Source organism: Caloenas nicobarica, chromosome 4 (assembly GCF_036013445.1).
Source record: "Caloenas nicobarica isolate bCalNic1 chromosome 4, bCalNic1.hap1, whole genome shotgun sequence".
In the NCBI taxonomy this organism is placed as follows: Eukaryota; Metazoa; Chordata; class Aves; order Columbiformes; family Columbidae; genus Caloenas; species Caloenas nicobarica.
The window spans coordinates 51,975,685-51,997,244 of record NC_088248.1 but is presented as its reverse complement, the minus strand read 5'-3'; the positions used below and the strand labels follow the sequence as shown (position 1 = coordinate 51,997,244).

General features: G+C 37.3%; 1 protein-coding gene across 1 annotated transcript in view; it reads right to left on the bottom strand.

The window, feature by feature from the left end:
- Positions 1–21,560, bottom strand: part of CORIN (corin, serine peptidase) — a 141,499-nt gene that overhangs the window by 110,783 nt on the left and 9,156 nt on the right. The window contains exons 2-3 of the mRNA XM_065633521.1: positions 11,601–11,745; positions 1,848–2,291 (exon numbers count right to left, since the gene is read on the bottom strand). Coding sequence (XP_065489593.1) covers positions 1,848–2,291; positions 11,601–11,745 — 589 coding nt within the window. The remainder of the gene's footprint in view (positions 1–1,847; positions 2,292–11,600; positions 11,746–21,560) is intronic.

The following is a 21,560-nucleotide window of genomic DNA, read 5'->3' as shown; positions in this document are numbered from 1 at the left end:
TAAGACTGCAATGCAAAGACACCATCTTCTAGAACAGGAACAGTTAGACTCTACAATACATCAAGGAAGACCTAGTTAAGAGAAACAGATGGCTTATTGCCCTACAGTTTTGCTCAGCATTGATCATCAAGCCACTAACTTTGTCCTTTGCTAAGGTAATCACCGAAAATCCTGAGTTGGAGGTATCTGTATTGTAGCACACTACAGAATTATAGAATGGTTTGGGTTGGAAGAGACCTTAAGGATCACTTAGTTACAACCCCCTCACCATGGGCAGGGACACCTTCCACTAGACCAGGTTGCTCAAAGCCCCATCCAACCTGGCCCTGAGCACTTCCAGGGATGCTTCTATGCTGTTCCTTGGCATGGTGACAATTAACCAAGTTACCAAAGGAGGTAAATGAATGAATCACTAATAAGATACAAATGTGCATTTGTATCCATTTTTTTTTCCTGAGTTTGGAGTGCAAGAAGAGAAAATAAGAGATAAATCTGTTTAAGAAAAGTCATTTAGTAAACAGAACCTACAGAAATCGTGCACCATTCAAATGGCCTGTGAAGTCCAGGGGACAGAAGAAAATATTGACAAAATCACTGATTCACTGTATGTTACTATTTTTGAAACCTAATTCATGAGTGAGAAAATAAGTTATCACTGAAATGCCCTGAAAAGGAATCTCTTCTGTGTACCAGGTTTTTAAAAAAATAAAATCTTACTCCAAGTTTTTCCCTACTTTTACTTCACTCCAGAAAGAACAAGAAAAAAAAACATAACAGAGCTATTTCCCAACTTTTATCTGCCTATTTGATGATGCAAGGGTGGATAAAAACTCCTGAAGACAAACAAAAAAAACCAGCAAAGCAAAAAATTTCAGATAACTAATATCAGGTCTTACGACTTCACTGAGCACAGAATCCAACAGAGGAATGACACACAGACCTGCTCCTCAAAATAACATATAATTTAGTGGCCTCTCAGAAATTATCCCCACCATCAGGTACAGTATCTTCATTTTCATTTTACAGAAATTTAAAAAATACATTTAATAGAGTGTGCCAGTTTTAGGTCACTAACTATCTCATCTATTTCAGATCTCTCTCTAACTTATTCTAAGTTTTGCTTTGTGCTGTGGTGGGATCAAGAGCAAAGAAATTATATGCAGTTCAAGAGAAACAAATTCATTTTAATAAGGTACCCTAGTGCTTCAGTAGTTAGCAAAACAATATCAGGGAACCTTTCACTACCACTGACATGATGAATCAATAAAATTACCGTGGCACTAATGAAATGCACCTACTTTCTTAGTCAAACAAAACAAAACAAAGGCACCTAAACCTGATCCTGAATCACAATTATTTGTTATTATTTTCTCTAGACATTTTGATTATAGTCCTCAAAAACGTCACTGGAACTTTATTGCTACACAGAGAAGCCACTTCAGATTAGAGAATAATTTCTCAACACAGAAAAAGTTGTAACTGTAATAATTACTTCCCAAGTTCAGGGTGGTACTTGCCACATATATAATTTTAAAGAAACAGAAAATTCAATCTACAAACTCAATACGGTTTGCAATAACTCATTTTCAGCCCTGGTAAGCATGCATGATTATCACCATTTGAAGAATGTATTCTAAGTATTGATATCTAGAAGAATTTACTGCATCTTCCTCAATGGGGTTGATCAAATGTTCTGATAAGAAACCAGTTGCTTGCAACATGGAATGTGAACAACAAACTAAATTATCAAAAGGGACACATTCCTCAGAACTCATGGGAACACATTGGGAAGCATGCCAACAGTATGTTCTGTCAGAATTATGGAGCCAAATAAAATGTAAACTTACTTTTTCTCTTATCCATTTTTTGTGACACAGATGGATGGGTAGGACTTAATACTGGCAGAGTGGCCATCCTGTCTGTGTTGCTAAAGGATGCACCTGTAGACCACAAAGTCGCCTCCTCTGCAGTGGAAAATATCTGTGTGCCATCCTCAGAGCCCTCTGCCAAAGCAGCATCATATGTAGGATGAGGACTGGCTTGAGTTGTGAGAGCAAATGATTCTTCCTGGAAAGTGTCTCTGAATATACTTGAGTTCTTGTTCATCTGGTCAATGTGGGATGAAGGCGTGGTGGTCCAGGAAGAGGGCTGTGTGCTGAGATCCATTGTGGGATCAGCCTTGGAACTGTTTTCAACCATGTTTGGCAAAAGAACATCAGATGTTTCAATATCACCATTAACTGTGAGGACCTCACTTCCATTTGAATAAAAGCATGTTTTTTCTAACACCCCTGGAAGAAAAGAAAAAAAGCACCAAAATTACCATCACCTGGAAGGACAAGTGTTACCAATTTGGTTTGGAAGGTTCATAACAAATATAATGGCACAGATTTTAAAAAGTAATATTTATTTCAAAGTTAAAATCGAAGAGAACTAAAGTTAACAATTTCACGTAGCAACAAAATAACTGTAGCACATTGAAACAAAAGCTATGACTACTGTAGGATAAACAGAGAAACATATAAATAGATAAACAAATGCTTCCATTAAATAGAAATGTTTTAATCTTACTTGTAGTACATCACTGAACTCTTACATGTTTATAGAGTGTAATTCCAGGGAGCTCCAACACGCATTCATTCTATCATAGTGTTAACAAGATTGGCAATACTATTTTTTTTTATCTTTAATTGTATTGTCTCTTGTTTTCATAGTACCACCATCTTTGGAAAGCTAATTCTGAAGCTTCAAGGGAACCAATAAACTTATAATATATTTTGTATTCACTAATATTTAAAATGGAAAGAGGTATTGTTTTCTCTATATAGGATTATGTACTTTACCACTGCTAAATATAAGTCCATGAGTTCTTTGTCCCTCTTCTGATACTGGATTTTAAATATTCAAAATTTTAGACACTTGCTGTATTTTTTTCATTTATGGTATCGTAGACAAACACGGACTTTGCTTAGTTGTATGTGTTGAACAGTTGCACGGAATTATAGTTCCCAAATCAAACCGGCTGCATAGCACTAAGGAGAGGCATCCTATAAGCATCGGGGTATTCAAACTAAATAGTAAGAGAATCTGGTTTTAATCTGTGACTATTACTGAAATATTTAATTAATCTAAATAATATAGAAGGTATCTCAAACATATATAGGACATATAACTTAGTTATCCTTAATAAACACTACAAATACTAACTCAATTTTTTTAACCCAATATATTAGAGTCATGTTTCATGCTAGAAGAGAAGCATCACTCTGTATCACAATATAAGAAATTTTTGGTACACAGCAAAAGCAACTTTTGCCACTACCTAATCATGTAAAAGAGTTGAACTATTAATAAACACAGTTGTGCTAGACTTCGTTGCAAATAGTGAAAAGGAATCCCTTGAAACATAAAATCTCCCAACTGTTTTTAAATACCCTGGCAACAACTGATAATTTTAATAGCTTTTCTTGTTGCCTAACAGTGATATTGAAGAACACCTTTCACATTGTTTCAAGACAATAAAGTAAAAACCAAGGAGTGAAGGATATTTGTCCTTTCAACAATGGGACACAGATATAACAGTCTTTCCTTAGCCAAAATCAAAAAAAAAAAAGGCCTAAAACATAGCTTCCTCCAGCTGGGCTCCATGTGGAAATATGAGAGGTTTTCTGCTTACCCTTTCAGCTCCTTTTCTTCTCTTTCACCCTTACTGCTACCTACAGGCTCTCAGGCCAAGAAGATGGTCACATCTGAAGTGCATTATCAAGAATTCACCTCCTGTTGTTCTCTACAAATCCTCTGAACTCAAGGCAAATCACACAGATTCTTTTTCCACTCTGATATGTAAGTTGCTTTTTCCTAGGCTTTCATATTGATTTGATCCTTCATTAGCTGCTCAGTACAGATGACTCTTGAGTCCACACAACACCCACCACCATCTCTCCTGAACTTTGTTTTCAGTTTGGTTATTGTGTTTACCAAAATGGCTAGCTGCATTATCGCCTCTCAGGCAGGCATCATTCACCTGTCACCACTCCAGACTCTCTCCCTAGCCAAATCCACTGCTCTAGCACCATACGCAGCCTGTACCCACTTGGGTACCCTGAGCCCCCTCCCCCTACTGTTACTGAATCCCTTTTCTCACCCCTTCATGCACTCTGCAGCTAGATGAAATCAGCTGACCGGTCTGAAATTCAAGGACTGAGCAGGAGGAAACCTTTATTAATCACAGCTACAAGCAACTAACAATACCAGAAGAACCCAACTTCCAGTTACAGTGTGAAGTGATTTTGGGCTAGAAACTTCATAAGTAAGAAGAAGAGGACCAGAATAGCTAAGAAGGGGCATTTTCTTTTTTATTGAGTAACTTTTTTCTATAGCAACTGGAACCACCACAAAAAATTTGTAAGATTCCTGAAATATAATGGGGTTTAATGCAATAGTTAGTATTTGAGATTTACTATATCCTAGTTTATCCAGCCTGAGTTGTTTTGGCTCCATTGTCACTAACTGTGAATAAATCTTTGTGTCTAACTTCTACTAGAAGAACCCAGGGGAACTTTATATCTATACATGTTAAAGTTTCTGTTCTTCTACCAGCAAATGTTCATGATTCATTGGGATTTGGAGGAATTTTATGTGTGTATTTTACAGAAGCAACTAAATACCTCCCACCTGCAAATTATTTCAGCAGCAATTTTTTTTTTTTTTTTGCTTGAGTCCTCTGGTTAGGCCAAACAGGAAAAATGAACATGCTCCAGTTTCACAAATAGAGACCAGTAGTAATGTGCTTTGCTAAAATCTAAGGAATTGTGACTGATTATGTTCAGAAATTGTACTCACTCATGTGTAGCTTTAATTAGATGCTTTGATTCCAAATAAAGCTTTGAATCTATATGATTCAGAAGCCTACTTTGTTTCAAACTTCAGTAGGGGTTTTTTGTAGTTTTCAAAAAGTTAAAATGAGCTTCTTTTTTTTTCTCCTTTGGAAAAGTGCATAATTTTTTTCCATAACTCAAGAATAGCTGAGGGGATTATTTTCACATTGTCTCTCCTCCTCCCCTAGGCTCCCCCCTTCACCACTCAACACAAAAATAGAAAAAACCTGGAAAAAGTTGGTCCCAAAGAGCTATGAATAATGCTTTAAAATTAAAGTAAAAATTATTAGCTATTTATATAACACCCAGCAGAATAGCAGGCAATACATTACAAGACAGGTAAACTCTTGAAAGAAGTTTAAAAAAATCTTTTTGTTTAATACAGTGGACCAATAAATACTGCTAAAGAAAATACTGAAGTTACCTACTGGATTCTATCCTCTCCTCTATTAGCCTTACTTCATTCTTTTTCTGGAACTACAAATAATAGCTATGTCTAACTCAACCCATAAGGTCATTTACTACTGTCACTGAGATTCCCAAATGCTCGTTTCCTTCTGCAACCCATCTTTCCAACAATAGCATTTTTTATTCTATTTTCACTGTTTCCTAGTGATAACAACTCTCCTGTCATTGACAGGTGTACCACACAATGAACCTCTTCTACACAAAAGGCCTCCCCAATTGTATCATCTCAGCTGACAATGAGTAGTATTAAAATTCTTTTTAACAGTTTTTCCCTGCCCACAATTTAACATGAACCTGGGCTCTGGTGCATATGCCCTTGAGACAGGTAGACATAGACCTCTGTTTGGCATTCCTGACTGACTAGCTCTGGATGACAACTCTGTTTCTACTTAATATGTGAGAGGTTTGGATCACCTTCCTGAGTCACCTTGTTCTTCCCTTGGGTTTTCCTCCTATCCTCTCATCTTCCCAATGCATGGTAGGGGATTCAAGCACTTAATTCTAGGCTACAGAGTTCACTCTCTGGGTTAGGCTCTCATTTGCTTTAATTTTCATCCTTTTCCCCCCTAAAAATACTAGTGTATATCTTCAATCTTAAATTAAGCTTACTGGAGATTTTGTATAGTACCAAGAGCCCTGAAGGAACTACTTAATTTTTAAGATATCTAATAAAACAGTGTGATGCTTTAAAACAGTCAATTCTTTTTTAATCTCTTCACTAATAAGACCTAAATTACTCTCTATCAATGTCTGCTACGAGCTATGCAACACAGAGAGTATGCATTTTATTCACATACACATGTACACTACATCCAGCTGTTCTTCAGATGTGAGTTCATACAGCACTGTAGACAGTAAATCATAAGCCAGATAATTCATTAGTTGAGAAATAGCAGTAAACATTTTGGATTTGTGCCTCCAGCTGCAGCTGGACATGTCCAGATGACAGAAATATAAGGCGCACTGGCCTTCATTGTGTTTGGTACAAAAACAAAGAACTGGCACCAAGCTTACTCAACTATAAGTGATGCTTTGCCAACAGTTTTACTGATCATTTTCCAGTTGCTGTTCACTATCAAAGAATTAATGTTTTATTTAAAGATCTGAAATGGACAGTTATGAAAGCTAAGAAATAGTCACACTGTTCAGGCTAATGAATTGAGATTTTGGCAGTGAATACTGTGGCTGATTTCTAGCTGTTCACAGCAGGAAATCTCAAAAAAAACAAGTTTAAAAAGCTAATGCAACAGAGCAAAGCAGCCTACCAAACATGTAATGGATGAGGCAGTTACACAGGGAATAAAACACTGGTTCACTATTATAACTAGCCAGCACGTACCCACTGAGATTTCTTCTGCAAGGTCTGTCCCTATGACTCTGCACTCTGAAGAAATGGGCACATCACTGGAGGTCCCATAGCACACCAAACCATTGCCCATCAGTTGAGCCGCAGCAAAAGACTTCATCCTGCTCCTCCTATCACAAAAAGACATTACCTTAACCTGCTTACCAGCTGCCTAAGGGGCCAAAAAGGAGATCAGTTGTATATTTTTTTTGGCATCTTAAAAGGTGACTTATTCAAATAATGGATCAGTTCCCAGAAAAACTGGAACTCAGAGTAGACTTTGTGGAAGACATCTTTTAAAGAAGCTACAGAACAAAGCCATGCTCCTAAGGTCCTGTGCAGAAAGGAGAGATTTTTCCTTTCATCAACTTCTGGCTTTCAGGCAATGAAGCATCAGCAAAAATATCAGGATCCTACTAAAGGGATGGAGGGGAGGACAGTATCTACCTTTCATATTGATGGCTGTTGTTGCCTGAAAGTTCCCAGTTAGAGCCATAACCCTGTGGTCTAATGAAAAACCTTATCTGGTGTCTTCTTTTTTTTCCTGTCTCTTGAGAACGATGTGTCATGTAACTAGAAATTTTTATTTATAAAGCTTTTCTTAACCTAAGAAATGAAATGTAATATACACATAATGGCTCTATTGCAATTCAGAAACCAATCCTGAACTCTGTGCCTGTGTTAAACACTCACTTTGCACTGGCTAATGAATAAAGCTCCATGGGCTCCTTGGGAACCAGTTATGCCACACCAGAATCCACACTTCAGTCACTGTGACCTTTTGTCCATCTGTGCTAGGTGAACTGCCAGACTTTCATTATTATTCTCTAGATCACAAGAACAATTCCTCACTGACCTCAGTGATATGCCACAGCAGACGTTCTGACCTCAAGCTGTATCCAGAGCATCTTTTTTTTTTTCCCCAACATTGTAGGTGTATCAGTAAAGAAGGCTTGCTGGACTAAACTAGTTTTTATAGAGGGGTGAAATACAGGCTGCTCTGGGATACACTCTTTTGGAGTTTCTCTATAATATACCTGTGTTGGCAAGATCAAATTAAAGAACTGGCAGATCATTTAGTTGATGATTAGCATCTTCCATCAGAAAAACTCCCAGGACCAAATGGTTTGTTTATATGTTAGTGTTAAACTCTTAATTTTAGACGCCTGTCTTACAGCAAATATTGCCATTGATTGACAATGGAATTGTTTATATTTCACATTGATTTCACAATTGTAACTTATGGATCTCCATGGTGCTAGTTACGTTAGATTTTGAGGATATGTCATATGCTGCAAGGCTCAACATCACTTGAAGAACTACCAGCACCTCCACATGATTCAGAGGTCAAGATCCTTTTACTCTAGAGCATAACTCCCTGCAACTTTGATTTCCTCTGTGTGACAAAAAGTTCCTTATGGGCCAGTACAGTTGGGTTCCCAAACTGATAGAGGAGTCTTGACATATGCATGTCACTTTATGAATGTGGAGGATCCAACAGCCACAAAGCTAAGCCTAGCATTTTTACTATAATGTAGTTTTCCTGATGTTTATTCTGTGAAGGATACACAGCTCCTTCTGTGTTCTCAAGAGGGGAAGGGAAAGGAGAACACAGGTCTCACAGACTGTATAATAGTAGTGATCACTGTTCAACCAGTGACATGCAAGAACATTGACAGCATCTCTCAGGTGGACAGAACATTGCTACAAATTTCTCAAACAACAGAATGATCTGAGAACTGCCCAGCCTGGTTCATACTTATACAAGGATAATACAAATGCAGCTATTAGAGTGAGCTTTGTTTTTAAGGAGAGTAGGATGAAAATCCCGAATACAGCATATCACACATAACACTTGTACTAATTTCCACTGAGAAACAAAATTAATTTCAAAATATGTGTCAGAGCCAAAATATAAACACGGCATGCTGATAATGTAAGGATGGTGGGAGAACCAAAACCTCTGTTATTTGCATACCCATAGTCAACAGTGCATCTTAGAGACTTTAATTATAATCCTCATTCCCACCACTGTTGACGGACTAACAGATTTTTAAAATATTATTTTGCAAAATGCTTGAATGCCTGCCATTGTGCACAGACAAAAGGGTATGCTGCTGGCCTGAAAGGCAGGCTTATTTGATGTGGTCCTGCAGTGTGATCATATGCCCAAAAATTCCATCTGGACTGTAGAAGTCTGACATACATGAAACCATTCTTGATGTGTGTCACAAGACTTGTTCTGAATTCTACAGAAAGCAACAGACAAAGCATTAGGTCTGGATGGCTGTTAAGAGGACGTGGTAGAAGACCACACGAGTGTGAGTTGGGGATACTGATATAAGGAATGGGAAAAATGGGACATCTACCATGGAATGCATTTATCACTATAAATATAATTTATTTTCCTTTATAGAACTGTAAGCATAAAGCATTTTGTTTTCCCAGATAAATAACTGCAATGATAAGCAACTATTGTACAATAGAAAAAAAATCGAATTTGGTATAATGCTCACCAGTCATGAAGAACTTTTTAAAAACAATGTTTCAAGTGGTTTAGAACACTTCCTATCTGCAAGGAAAAGAATGACACACCTCGAGTCAGATATTCTCTATTAATGCAGTGTAACTGTACTGCTCTACCTGTCTCCTTCCTCCCATGCCAACTTTTCTGATTCTTCAACATCAGAGTTTGCAATGATGTGCAGGCAAGAAAACAGATTTAAGGAAAGCGAATAGGAAAGTTCTAAGGTGCATGCACACTTTTTCATGTGTATATGCCTTATTTAATTAAAAATATTACAGAAGGAAAAGAATACCTACAAATTTACCACAGGAAACAAAATAATTTTTTGCAAAATATAAAAGGCCTAATTTTCTGATGAGTTCGTTACCAAAGTCAAATCAAAAAAGTTCATAAGGTTGTAGACATATACTGGAGCTCTCTATTTATATTTTAAGCACCAGTGAAAGATACAAGAATAACAACCACAGGATTTAACTCTTCCATTTCACGAAAAAATAAGAACAGTATTTCCTATATATAAAATAATTTGTGTTAGCCAGTCAGGTCTAACAACTTATTTCTTACATTGTAAGTTACCATACCAATATTAGACTGTAACAGAATTCAGTTATTGTTGATCTGAAATGAACATGAACTATTATTCTGGATATGGAGTATTCTCAATAAATAGAACAGACTATGTTATATTACACACACTTTAAAGATGCCCACAGAATTTGTTCACTTAATTCCAGTCATCTGATATATTTGTTTCTAGGCTATCAATGCACATAAAATAAAAGCTGCTAGCAGAAATAGAAGAATACTAAATTATAATCATGCTAATTCAAAAGATGCTAAAGGGAATTTTGCCAGTTTTAGATTTGAGTAATAACACCAAGCCTTATTCTTCACCCTACAGTAATTACATTGACTTAAAAAGAGACAGTCATGATTTTTGCTACGTAAGTAGGATCGGAACAGGTCCCATTTCCCCAGAGGACTTCATACATTTTAATGAGTGTTATGTCGATACATGCCTCAGAGGAGGAGATTGACTAGAGCCAACATAAGTACACCTGCTTTTTGATCTGCTTTCTCACCAAAGAATGAAAATCTAGGGCAGAGGGTATGAAGGATACAAATGGAATGCTAAACATAAGGAAAGTAAATTGAATGGCATCATATTTCCTAATTGCCAGACTTACTTGACCTTAATCCACTTCAGACTGTTCTTAGTTTAAAGATACATCCCAAGACCTACTTGTCAATCATAACATTCAATAGCTTTGAGTCTTTTTACTTCCCTAACTTAAGCTAAATGAAAATAACAGGCCTACAACTTCTTGTTGCAAATCCTTTACAGACTGAATTGAGAAAACAGATTTAAATTGTCTTGATTTTGACAGTGCTGAAGGTGCTATTGAGACATGATCAGTTTCCTCCTGTGCTTGCTGTTTGATTGAATGATGTGTATTGAAGTTGGGGGTTTTAAATAGGATAATAGATTTATATCTATATACCTCACATATTACCCCACTTGTTACAGATGTGCTTCTGAAGTACTTAGGGAAGCTCAACTAAAAAATATTCTCATTTAAAAAAAAAAAAGGTAAAAACCCTAGAAACACTCAGCATTGAAAGCAGGACAGGTGCTTTAACCTAGCATTACTGTCTTTCTCATGTTGTAGTTGAAGCAATTTAATGTTATGTCAGCTTTCCTAAAGGTAACAAAGGGAAGGTTTTTTAAAAAATTATTTGTAATAAATTATTACCTTTTAATTCTGTAACAGACAGAGTTAGTTAACAGACTAAGCCATTATGAAATCAAATATATCTGGAACAAGTTTCCACAAAACATACTTGGGGTTCTGCATTAATATATACTTCATATTTAGAAGAAATGAACATATTTTTCTTTAGTTGAACAGTAATGTTTTGTAGGCTGTTCAGAAAGATTTGTAGCTATTTATAAATCAACTTTCACCTGACAATAAAAATCAGATTTGCACATCAGTGTGTGACATAGAGGGATAAATCTTCCATTCCACTGACAGCGATCTTAAGTTCTAACATAAATATCTTTTTGTACTTGTAAAATGACTGCTGAAAACCATCTACATACCACATGCTTAAAGTAGTGTGCTCCTCAAAAAAAGCTACTTTGAGAATTTCAGAAAAGGCTTCCTCTTCAGTACCTTAGATACATTTTCAATATATAAATCTAAATAGCGTATTTGTTTCTCCCCACCAAACATCATTACGTCACTAGGTAGACTAGTTTGTTAGATAGATGTGCTAAGATGTATGTTTTACGTCCACAATTACATTAACATTTGAGAATGCAGTCTCAGTTTTAGTTTTCTTAATTAAAAATGTGTCAATTTACTCCATTAGCACTCACCTACAAAGGTAAGCAGGATCACCAATAAAAGGATAAGGGCACAGATGCACGGAATCAGTATTAGGAGTAGAAGTCGAAGGAACTTGGCAGAAGCCAGTTTCTGAGAGCAACCATCCCCCATATTATCCTCATCTGTTCCTAAGACCTGAAAAACAAAAAAGCACACTTTTATAATTCTCCTGTCAATTAGTAACTCCTATATTTTCAGCGGTGGTCCTCCTCATTACACAGAACAACCATATGCTTTAAATACATGCTATAAATGGCTTTTAGGTTCTTAATGAAAAGTTTCATGTAAACTTTCTTTTTGGTGGACAGCTTAGTGTAATCCATGTAATTTAGTTTATTTCACCCAATATCCACAGACTTACAGCTTCATTGAAATGTCTAAACGTTTCTGATGAACTAGAAGTTAAATAGGCATTTCATTCGAAAAAATTAAAATACGTAATAAATTTAAGCAATAAGGCTAAATACAGCTTATTTTCTACTTTAAAATAATCCATTACTAATTATTCAAGAGCTCCATGTTCTTAAGATTCTTTTATTAAGGAATCAAGCAACTATTATAATCTTTGTTTTAAGTTACAATAGAAGTGATAAGGACTGTTCACTTATTATGCACAATAATGCTATCTCAATTTTAAGTACTTTACAAAATTATAACTTATCACAGTATTCTGTAGAGTTTGCAACTAATATTATCTTTTCTATAAATGGAAAATAGAAGAATAGAGAAAAACGATTCTCTGAATTCAATTGAGCTGCACAAAGTACAAAAATTCAAACCTTTGCAAAAGCCTAAACATGTATTCAATGTATATCTTTTTAAACATAACTCCATTAAGACTATGATCTCATATACTGGAAAAATGTCATACTTTTTAAAAAGAAATAAAAACAAAATTCCAAATGAATATTTAATAGCAGGATTGAAACTGTTGTTATGAAGTGACTACATCTTTATTCAAAACTGACCAAAATTAATAACAATTTTCCCTATAAGGTGAAATTGGATGATAGGATTATTAATTCCAGACAATGTCTTCCCAGAGGATGTTTATCCACTTTTTCAGGAAGATCAATCACATTGAATTTGGTTGTGACAGGATACAAGAGCGTAAATGCATCCATTACCCTGACAGCCTCTCCCCAAAGAACCTTGAGAGACTGAGCTCTACAACATGTATATTATTAGTCTTGTAAATGTCAGTCTCTGTGGGTTATCTCTTTGGCTGACTCTGCTGTAAGTGCCTTTCTGTGAAGAATAGGTTACCAGACTGACCGGCACAAATGGAAGTTGAACTATTTATTAAGGAATTGCTGCACAGAGACTAGATTTATACCCCTCCAGCCCCACTGCCTGTTTTACTGCTTTGACTGAGAAAACTGTAGGCATCAGTGGGATTTAGAGCATAATTTTCCAGCATTCTGCAGTGTCTCTTGTTCCAGAATGGCACAAAGATTACTTGTAAGGAAACTTTCCTTGCTGGTAATATTAGAATTATAATCTATTTCTGATACTCTTCATTACTAGACACTGCAGACACTGTACAGACAACAGAATGTAAGAAAACTGCATTTGTGCAGTTGTATGTACCTTTTCTGATACTGCCAAGTGTCACATTATATGACCGCCTTGAGACCCATCCAGTGCAGTGTCCCACATGACTTATTTTGATGCCTCCACTGTTCAAAGTAAAGACCAGGTAACACTGAAAAGGCGTACGGTACTGTCACGAAGGAATGATTTAGGTACCAGTAGGGTGGGAGGTGCTAGCACCTGAAACAGCCAGCTCAGGGTGAGAATAATAAGAGTGGTAGCTCTGTCTATTGAAAAGGTATAGCCTAGGCGAGTTGACAAGGTCTGTGATCTGATCATCACCATTTCCCAAAACAAGAGAAATACAAAGAATGTTGGAGAGAGTCAGTTGGTTGTCAAAAGTGTTTTTCTTAATTAACAGCTTATTCAGATGTTGCAAATGCTTCAGGTCAAGATTTCAGGAGATCTCAGCTAAAGTACCGCCCTTACCAGCAAGTAATACCTCAAATATCTAGGCACATAAAGATAAGGATTTTTGTGGCTTTTAGGAACCTAAGTCTAAGTGACAGACAACCTCTGTTTGACTATGTAACTTTCTGAAGTCCACACCTGCCTGCATTTTCAGATTAAGGTCTTCAAAGTCTGCCTGAGAGATCTGTATTCATAACAGAGCTGTGCTATTCCTCTCTTACCTGATCTCAGATCCCCCAAGTGGGCCTAATAGAGGCTTTGCAAACTGAGGTTATGGAATTCAGGGCAGGCTTCCCTTCATTATTTCGAATAATTTCATTATTTTCGAATGAAATTCAGGGCAGGCTTCCCTTCATTATTTCGAATAATTTCATTATTTTCAAATGAAATTCAGGGCAGGCTTCCCTGAATTCCATAACCTCAGTTTGCAAAGCCTCTATTAGGCCCACTTGGGGGATCTGAGATCAGGTAAGAGAGGAATAGCACAGCTCTGTTATGAATACAGATCTCCCAAAACAAGACGGCCATAACTACTTTTGAAAGCGCAGACAAAGAAAAAAATATATACAAAAATGGCATAAAACCACCCTTTCTAACAGTGCAGTGGTTACAGTGCTCCCACAAGGAATGGGACTGTTGAGTTCAAGTCTCTCTTCAGCCTGAAGCAGTTTAAAATTAGATCTACAAATCAGCACAGTATCACAACCACCTGAACTTTGACTTCTCCTGAATCAGACCACACTGTTCCTTGAAGTCATGATAGTCTGTAAAAAGGAACACAGTTCTGCTGGGCCAGCTAACAGGGAGCAGGACCATTACTACACAGCCCAGTGATTAAGGCACTTGGGAGCTGACTGTTCATTTCTTCAAGACAAACGAATGTAAGATCCAGCTCGTTTTCCTAAAAGAATGGTTCCCAATCAACATACACTTCTTGCAAATCCCAGGCAAAAGTGCCCAGCTCTACCCAGGGTAATACAAGATAAATGCTGACCAATGACTCACAAAGAGTTTTCCTTAGGAGTAAAAAACTTATGTTGTCAATAAACAATGAAGTTGTGTTCCCAGAGAATTGAGAAAACACACAGAAATGGTATTCACAGTCAATATTTTTGAGTCTTTGTGTGAGGAGGGGGTGATATTTAATATTTTGGAGGTACATGAGATCTTAATCATCCCAAACACAAGAGTTACTACCACTGTTGTATACATGCCTCAGAGTTAATCTAGGAGAAACATTAAATGTGTGCTAATGAAAACAGTGAGCTTCTTATGATCCTCTGTTTCAGGATAATTTTTTTTTCTAAAGTCTACTGGCATTGTGGATAGTAACTACTTCAGGCAAATGTTCATACTAAAGGAGAACCTCAAACATCTTCTCTCTTGTCAGCTCCTGAAAGCCACAATAAATAGCCACAATATTTGCACTGACAACTTTTACTACCACAGTTTTTAAAGGGACTGTTGTATCCAAATTTGTTTTCAGTGACTCCTCAAGAATGTTGGATTGTGAAAGTCATGCTTCTCTAAACACAATGAATTGCTAGTTTTGTATAAGAGCAAAGTAAATATTTATAGGCAACTAAACAGTATGTTGTATTTTTCCCTTCTACAGGAAAATACCTGATGAAAACATTACACCTATTTAAAATTATCATTGGTGACTCAGTAAGCATAAACTTAATTTTTTCATTTTTCCAATTTTGGCAGTTTTCTATCACTTGAACATCTACATAAGTGTTTTTCCATCAGCTTCTGTGGTGAATATGAAATAAAACTAGAGATAGTGCTGATGGTTCCTATATCATCAATGATAATTTAATGAAGGGTCCTACAAATAAACATAAATGCATAATAGCTACTTTTTATATATTTCCTAATGCTGATTATTTTCCTCTTGACACAAAATATTGCAATACACAAAGAATCTATGTCCCAGTTTTAAGTGCTCCAGTATGGCAATGGTATCTGCATAAACTTCAGACATGCTCTGTCCTCTCAATTCTCATAAATAATTGAATAGGGGCATAAATAATGGACTAAAGCATAAATAATGGAATCTTCAGAGAAAATGGGCCTGTAGGAGTGCTACATTCCTATTCACTTGGCTCACTTCAAGCTTCCAGGTTAATGGCAAAGACAAGAAACCAGTCTCCCTCAGCTCTCTCTGTAGTCAATATTTTCTCTGAATCATTCTGTAAGTTTGTAAGGCTGAAGTACCTTATAGCTACACATTTATTTCCCTTTCCAGGGGAAGGACAAGAAGACTTAGAAGCAGAATCCTTGAGGGTAGACTGAAAGAAACCAACCCTAAATGCTGGAGATTTTGACATAAAATAGATTTAACACAGCACTGGACCAAAACGTACTCTCAATACTTGAAGAACACTGGTTCATGTTCCCTTCCTACCACTGTTGTTAGAAAATTTGGTTAAGAAATACTTTTTTGAATTAAATACTGTGTGCACTGTAGTTAGGAAATGTCAGTGTTTGGTTTTGAAAGGCAACAAGTCATTTGCTTTTAATACAATCAGATTTGGTATTAAACAAGAATATAGTCAGAATACAGGATGCTTTAACACATCAGAGAATTTCTTCTGATAGCTAAAAAATTCTGGCCCTAATGAAAAGCCATTAACCACTGTTTACCTGAGTGCCATTCTTTCAGTAATGACTGCAATAAAGGAAATGCACGATGAAGTAATTCTGAGCTAATTTCAGTGCAGATTTTTAAAAAATGCTAGGCTTATCTAGGACTGCTGGATCGGACTGCTGGATCAGACTTCTCACAGTTGATTTTCTGAAACAACAGAGGCAGAAAAAAAAAAAGATGGAAAAAAATACAGTCCCATTTGATGACAGACTAAAAATTCACTGGACTGAAATTCACAGCTTATCTTCTGAAAGACGTGAGGAGAATTTTACTTCATGGGTGTCATTTTGATAACATGCCTGTCACATTAAAGCACAGAAATTACAGATTACACTGAGATTTATGGGTGAAAAGTCTGTGGTAGTATGTAGATTTTCTTTTAGACACAAAAAGTATCTAGTCTATAAAACAGCCCAAATCATGGCATGGTATATATGAGCCAGCACTGTGCCCTTGTGGCCAAGAAGGCCAATGGCATCCTGGGGTGTATTAGAAGCAGGGTGGTTAGTAGGTCGAAAGAGGTTCTCCTTCCCCTCTACTCTGCCCTGGTGAGACCTCATCTGGAATATTGTGTCCAGTTCTGGGCCCCTCAGTTCAAGAAGGACAGGGAACTGCTGGAGAGAGTCCAGCGCAGGGCCACGAAGATGATTAAGGGAGTGGAGCATCTCCCTAATGAGGAAAGGCTGAGGGAGCTGGGTCTTTTTAGCTTGGAGGAGACTGAGGGGTGACCTCATTAATGTTTATAAGTATGTAGAAGGTGAGTGTCACGAGGATGGAGCCAGGCTCTTCTCGGTGACAACCAATGATAGGACAAGGGGCAATGGGTACAAATTGGAACACAGGAGGTTCCACTTAAATATGAGAAGAAACCTCTTCACTGTGAGGGTAACAGAACACTGGAACAGGCTGTGCAGGGGGGTTGTGGAGTCTCTTTCTCTGGAGATATTCAAAACCTGCCTGGACGCCTTCCTGCGTAACCTCATCTAGGTGTTCCTGCTCTGGGAGGGGGATTGGACTAGATGATCTTTTGAGGTCCCTTCCAATCCCTAACGTTCTGTGATAAGCACTTGGCAAAACTACATCCTTCTATTATCACCACAAACTTAACAGATGTTATCCCAATAAAGAAATATCATTAGGGTTAACAGCCTACTGTCAGTATTTTCTGTGCATTATGGGTCTCTACAAAGAAATGTAAGAGACACCTGTTGGATCAGAAGCATCAAAATATCTTGAGCGAGCCATATACCAAAGTACGATGTAGTGTTTATGCTGGAAAGAAGCGGAAAGAAGAAAATACTACCATGAAATGCAGAAAGGATGTCCTTAGGGGGCAGTAAACAGGCGGCCTTGTAGAAAGAAGTCCTCATAATGCCACTGAGGAATCTGCAATAGTTCATGCATGGCAAATTCGTTGGATTATGAAAATTATCTGTAGTTCTTTCCATATCCTTGATATTGTTCTTCTAATGAAGCAGTGCTCTGCTGTCAGCTCCTGTGATTTTATCAGCTCTTTTGATGGTGGTCTGAAAGCTCTAGGTAATGGATTCACATGACCATACCTGCCTTTACCGCTTTCCTACCCCTGAAAAGGAAGACAGTTCCCAGTTCTCATGGCTAGAGGGCAAAAACTGAATATGTGAACTGTCAACATTTAAACACACAACCACATATAAAAATAAATTTAAACGCAGTCATTATTACAGCCTCTTTTGACCAACTCACAATATTCAAATGCCTAGGAGTGAGTAACAGAAGCTGCAAATGTCATAAATTTTTATCAGTTCTGTCCTGTTCACATGAAAATTTGGGAGTCAGCAATGCACTTCTATTTGACTACCTTATCATCCAAAACATATAAGACAATGCCTTAATAGTCACTGTAACAATAGAAATCCAAGAGAAATCCTCCAAAGGTACAGGCAAAGTCACAGGCTAAAAACAGGAACAGGCAAAAAGTCACTGGAAACAAGGTTTTGCATAATCTTTCATTTTCAGTGTTACAGGAATCAGAGAGCCAAACAAAATGAAGAATGAATGTTAAGGCAGCAAAAGAAATTGGACACTAAGCTGTATTTGTATCTGCAAATATAAGTAATACTCAAATTCCAGTGTACATGAATTTAAGAACAAAAGTGCAATAGTTATTCTGAAAAGGAAGTAATGCAATTTGGGGGGGGGGGCAGGAAACAACAACAAAAACCAACATTTTTCATACAGCAAGGCAGCAAACATGAGAAGCACATTATCATCACATGAATTGTTATTTGCATGATGAAATGCCCTAGTTTTCCTGATAGTTCAAGTTCACTGTAATCCTGTAATTTTTCCAAGCAAATTCCATATCCTCAGACATATTACAAATTGCTGACATAATTCATTCAAAGTTCATGTTGATGACCAGACCTCCTTGCCCATCCACAAAATAAAATATTCTGGTTTACCCCTATTTTGACTACTGAAACATAAACATATTGAGTCATCATACCCATCTGAAATACACAGTAGCCCAGTAAGGGAGATGTCACATAAAGCTGGGCACATCTTTCCAAAATAAATATTTGGTTGGTGCTAGATTCTATGTCCAGCCAGATTCTTTCAGCTGAAGCAGAAACCTGAAACACATGTAACCTTCCTGAATTACATATTCAGTTAAAAAAGAGTGTAATTGTGTCAGTGATGTTTCTTCTGTGTACAGAAGACACATTGTGTGAAGTAAGGTGATTTTTTGCATTTCAGACTACCAGAGACCCATTAGCCACTTCTTCTGTTTGGGTGGCCTTTCAAGCTGTTACTAATCCAGCATGAGACACCATGTAGTAAAAATGCAAACCAGACATCACCAGAATTCACCAATTCAGACCAATTAATGTTGATGTGGTATTCTTTCCCTCATTTCTGTTACACAAATTTGGGATTCTTAACTCCTTACAAACAATTTCAGCACTTTTATGAGCCACTGAGACAACTTTGGAACTGAGAAATTGTGGAGACACACATAAGAAGCCCAGAAGAGACAAGATGACATTCAAGTATGTCTCACCCAGCTCTGTGACAACACAGTTCTGATGCTGCACCAGCTTCAGTCAGAGACAGAGCCAGCGATAAGTCTGCTGAGACACAATTCAAACACAACTACAGCGTTCCAGCTATGTGTGTGTTTGAGACCCTGCACTGCTGCCTGCCAAGCTCGATCTCCTTTGGAGTATGCCTACAGTGCTGCCCCAACAGCACGACTGCAGACCCCTCGGACGTAGCCCACTCTCACTTAGAACTTTCTAGCTGAGGCACGACGAGCTATCAGAGCCATCAACACAATGAGATCCAAATTTGTTCTTATCCGGGATGATAGACAACTGTTGTGCTGCCAGTGGTGTTACCAGTGTCCAAGTTACTATCTTGCAATGTATGCTCAATTTAAGAGAGAAACTCCTGGTGCAACTTCTCTTTCATGATCCATTCTTCCCTTTCTGTAGGCTTTGAGGGAGGTGGAAATAAAGCACTCAGACATAAGCACTACAGCCAGGAGATATGGAGCTCTGAGGAGTTTATTCTCATTTCATCTAGTTCTTTTGGGAAAGGCTCCAGTGTTTTATCTTGGCAATGTAGTGGATTATAAAGGCACTTTGAAAAGCACCTGATACTGAAATAAATCTAAATAAACAATGTAATGATTGGTCCTCCTGAGAATAGTTTGTTTAGAAATCAGAAAGTTATTTGCATGCAAACTATTGACCTTTGTTCTCCATTACAAGTGATCTATGCCTAACATCTCACAAAAAGGGGCAGAAGTGGAAAAGAAAGGATTTTCTTGGATTCCCTGTATCTGGTATGATAGCAACAACTGCTCTCCATCTCATTTAAAATGAGAATTAACACACCATTTAGCCATCATATAGGGACAGCACTGATCACTCTTCAAAACTGGAATTAGAAGAGAGGGGAAAAAAGGATGTTTAACACTACTAGAGAACAGTAGTATCACCTCTTCAATAGCAATGTGTTTGAATCTCTTCCTTTTTCAAAGAAAGTCCTGCTGCATAATTATTCCACTTTGGCATAAGTGTTAATTGTTTCCAAACTTACTTATATATTGTACATGTTTACAATTATTTATCATTTCACTGATGTAAACTTGCAACTACAATGGATGCTTCCCATATTTACAATGGAACTTCTTTGAATTTTCAAGAACATTCAGATTAAGAAATAGTTCAGCTGATGGCAAATTTACTACAATTCTAAGCACTCTTTTCTTTATTACTAACAGCTGGTGGCAAAGATGTGTGATGTTGCCATGTCTCATGAGCTGAGCAAGATTTAGTAAACATATGGAACATAGCAAAGACTTTTCAAACATTGAAGTCTATGGAAGACATTCTCTTTAAGAACAAGACTATGGTTAGCATTATATCTGATATTTCCCAATACCAGAATATGAACATCCATTCAGCCTACCTCAGCAGGCAGCAGGGAAGTGTTTTGGGGAAATTAATCTTTAATTAATGCATAATTTATGCTTTGGGTGTTATTTGTTTTCTTTAAATTCCTGGGGCTTGCAAAAATTACTCATGAAAGTTTCGACAGCACCATGTTGTTTTCCAAACACACCCAGAGACCACTCTAATGCTTTCCTGGCTACCCAGATGTTCAGTGCATTGAGGTTTGCTAAGCAAGTAAATCAGCAGTGGCAGGTCTCTGGCTATACATTGCTGAGAATCACAATTCAATAGGCAGGGGAGTAACACAGTATTTGCATCAAGTTCCTGCCTTGCTGAGAATTCAGTGAGCAGATGCCCACACAAAAGCCACTAGCACCAGAAAGCAAAACTGGAAATAAATAAATCTTACTGGCCTAATTTTTGACAACAAAAAGATTTTGAAAAAAAACATTTTGAGGGGGTGGAGGGATATAGCTGGAGGAAAAGCTCCTCTTAAAAGCAGTTTTCAAGCCTGGAAAACTAGAAGGGACAAAAAGAAATCCTACCTGCTCTGTTGCACCTATTCAGTGTATCGATCACTGCCTATGCAGAAATCTCACCAGAAGCCCCATCCCACACAAGGCAACTAGATTTCATAACCGGACATACCTTTTCGTTTTTCCTTTTAATGCCCGATCATTGGGATTAGCCTTCTGAACTTGAAAGTGACTAGCACACCATATATGTGCCATGCACATTGCTGATTATGCAATTACTTAACCTACTTAAAATCAGAAGCTTTCAATGACATTAACTGGATGCTAAACTGGAATGCAAGCTAAACAAATGGTAGGAATCTTCTTAGAGGCATT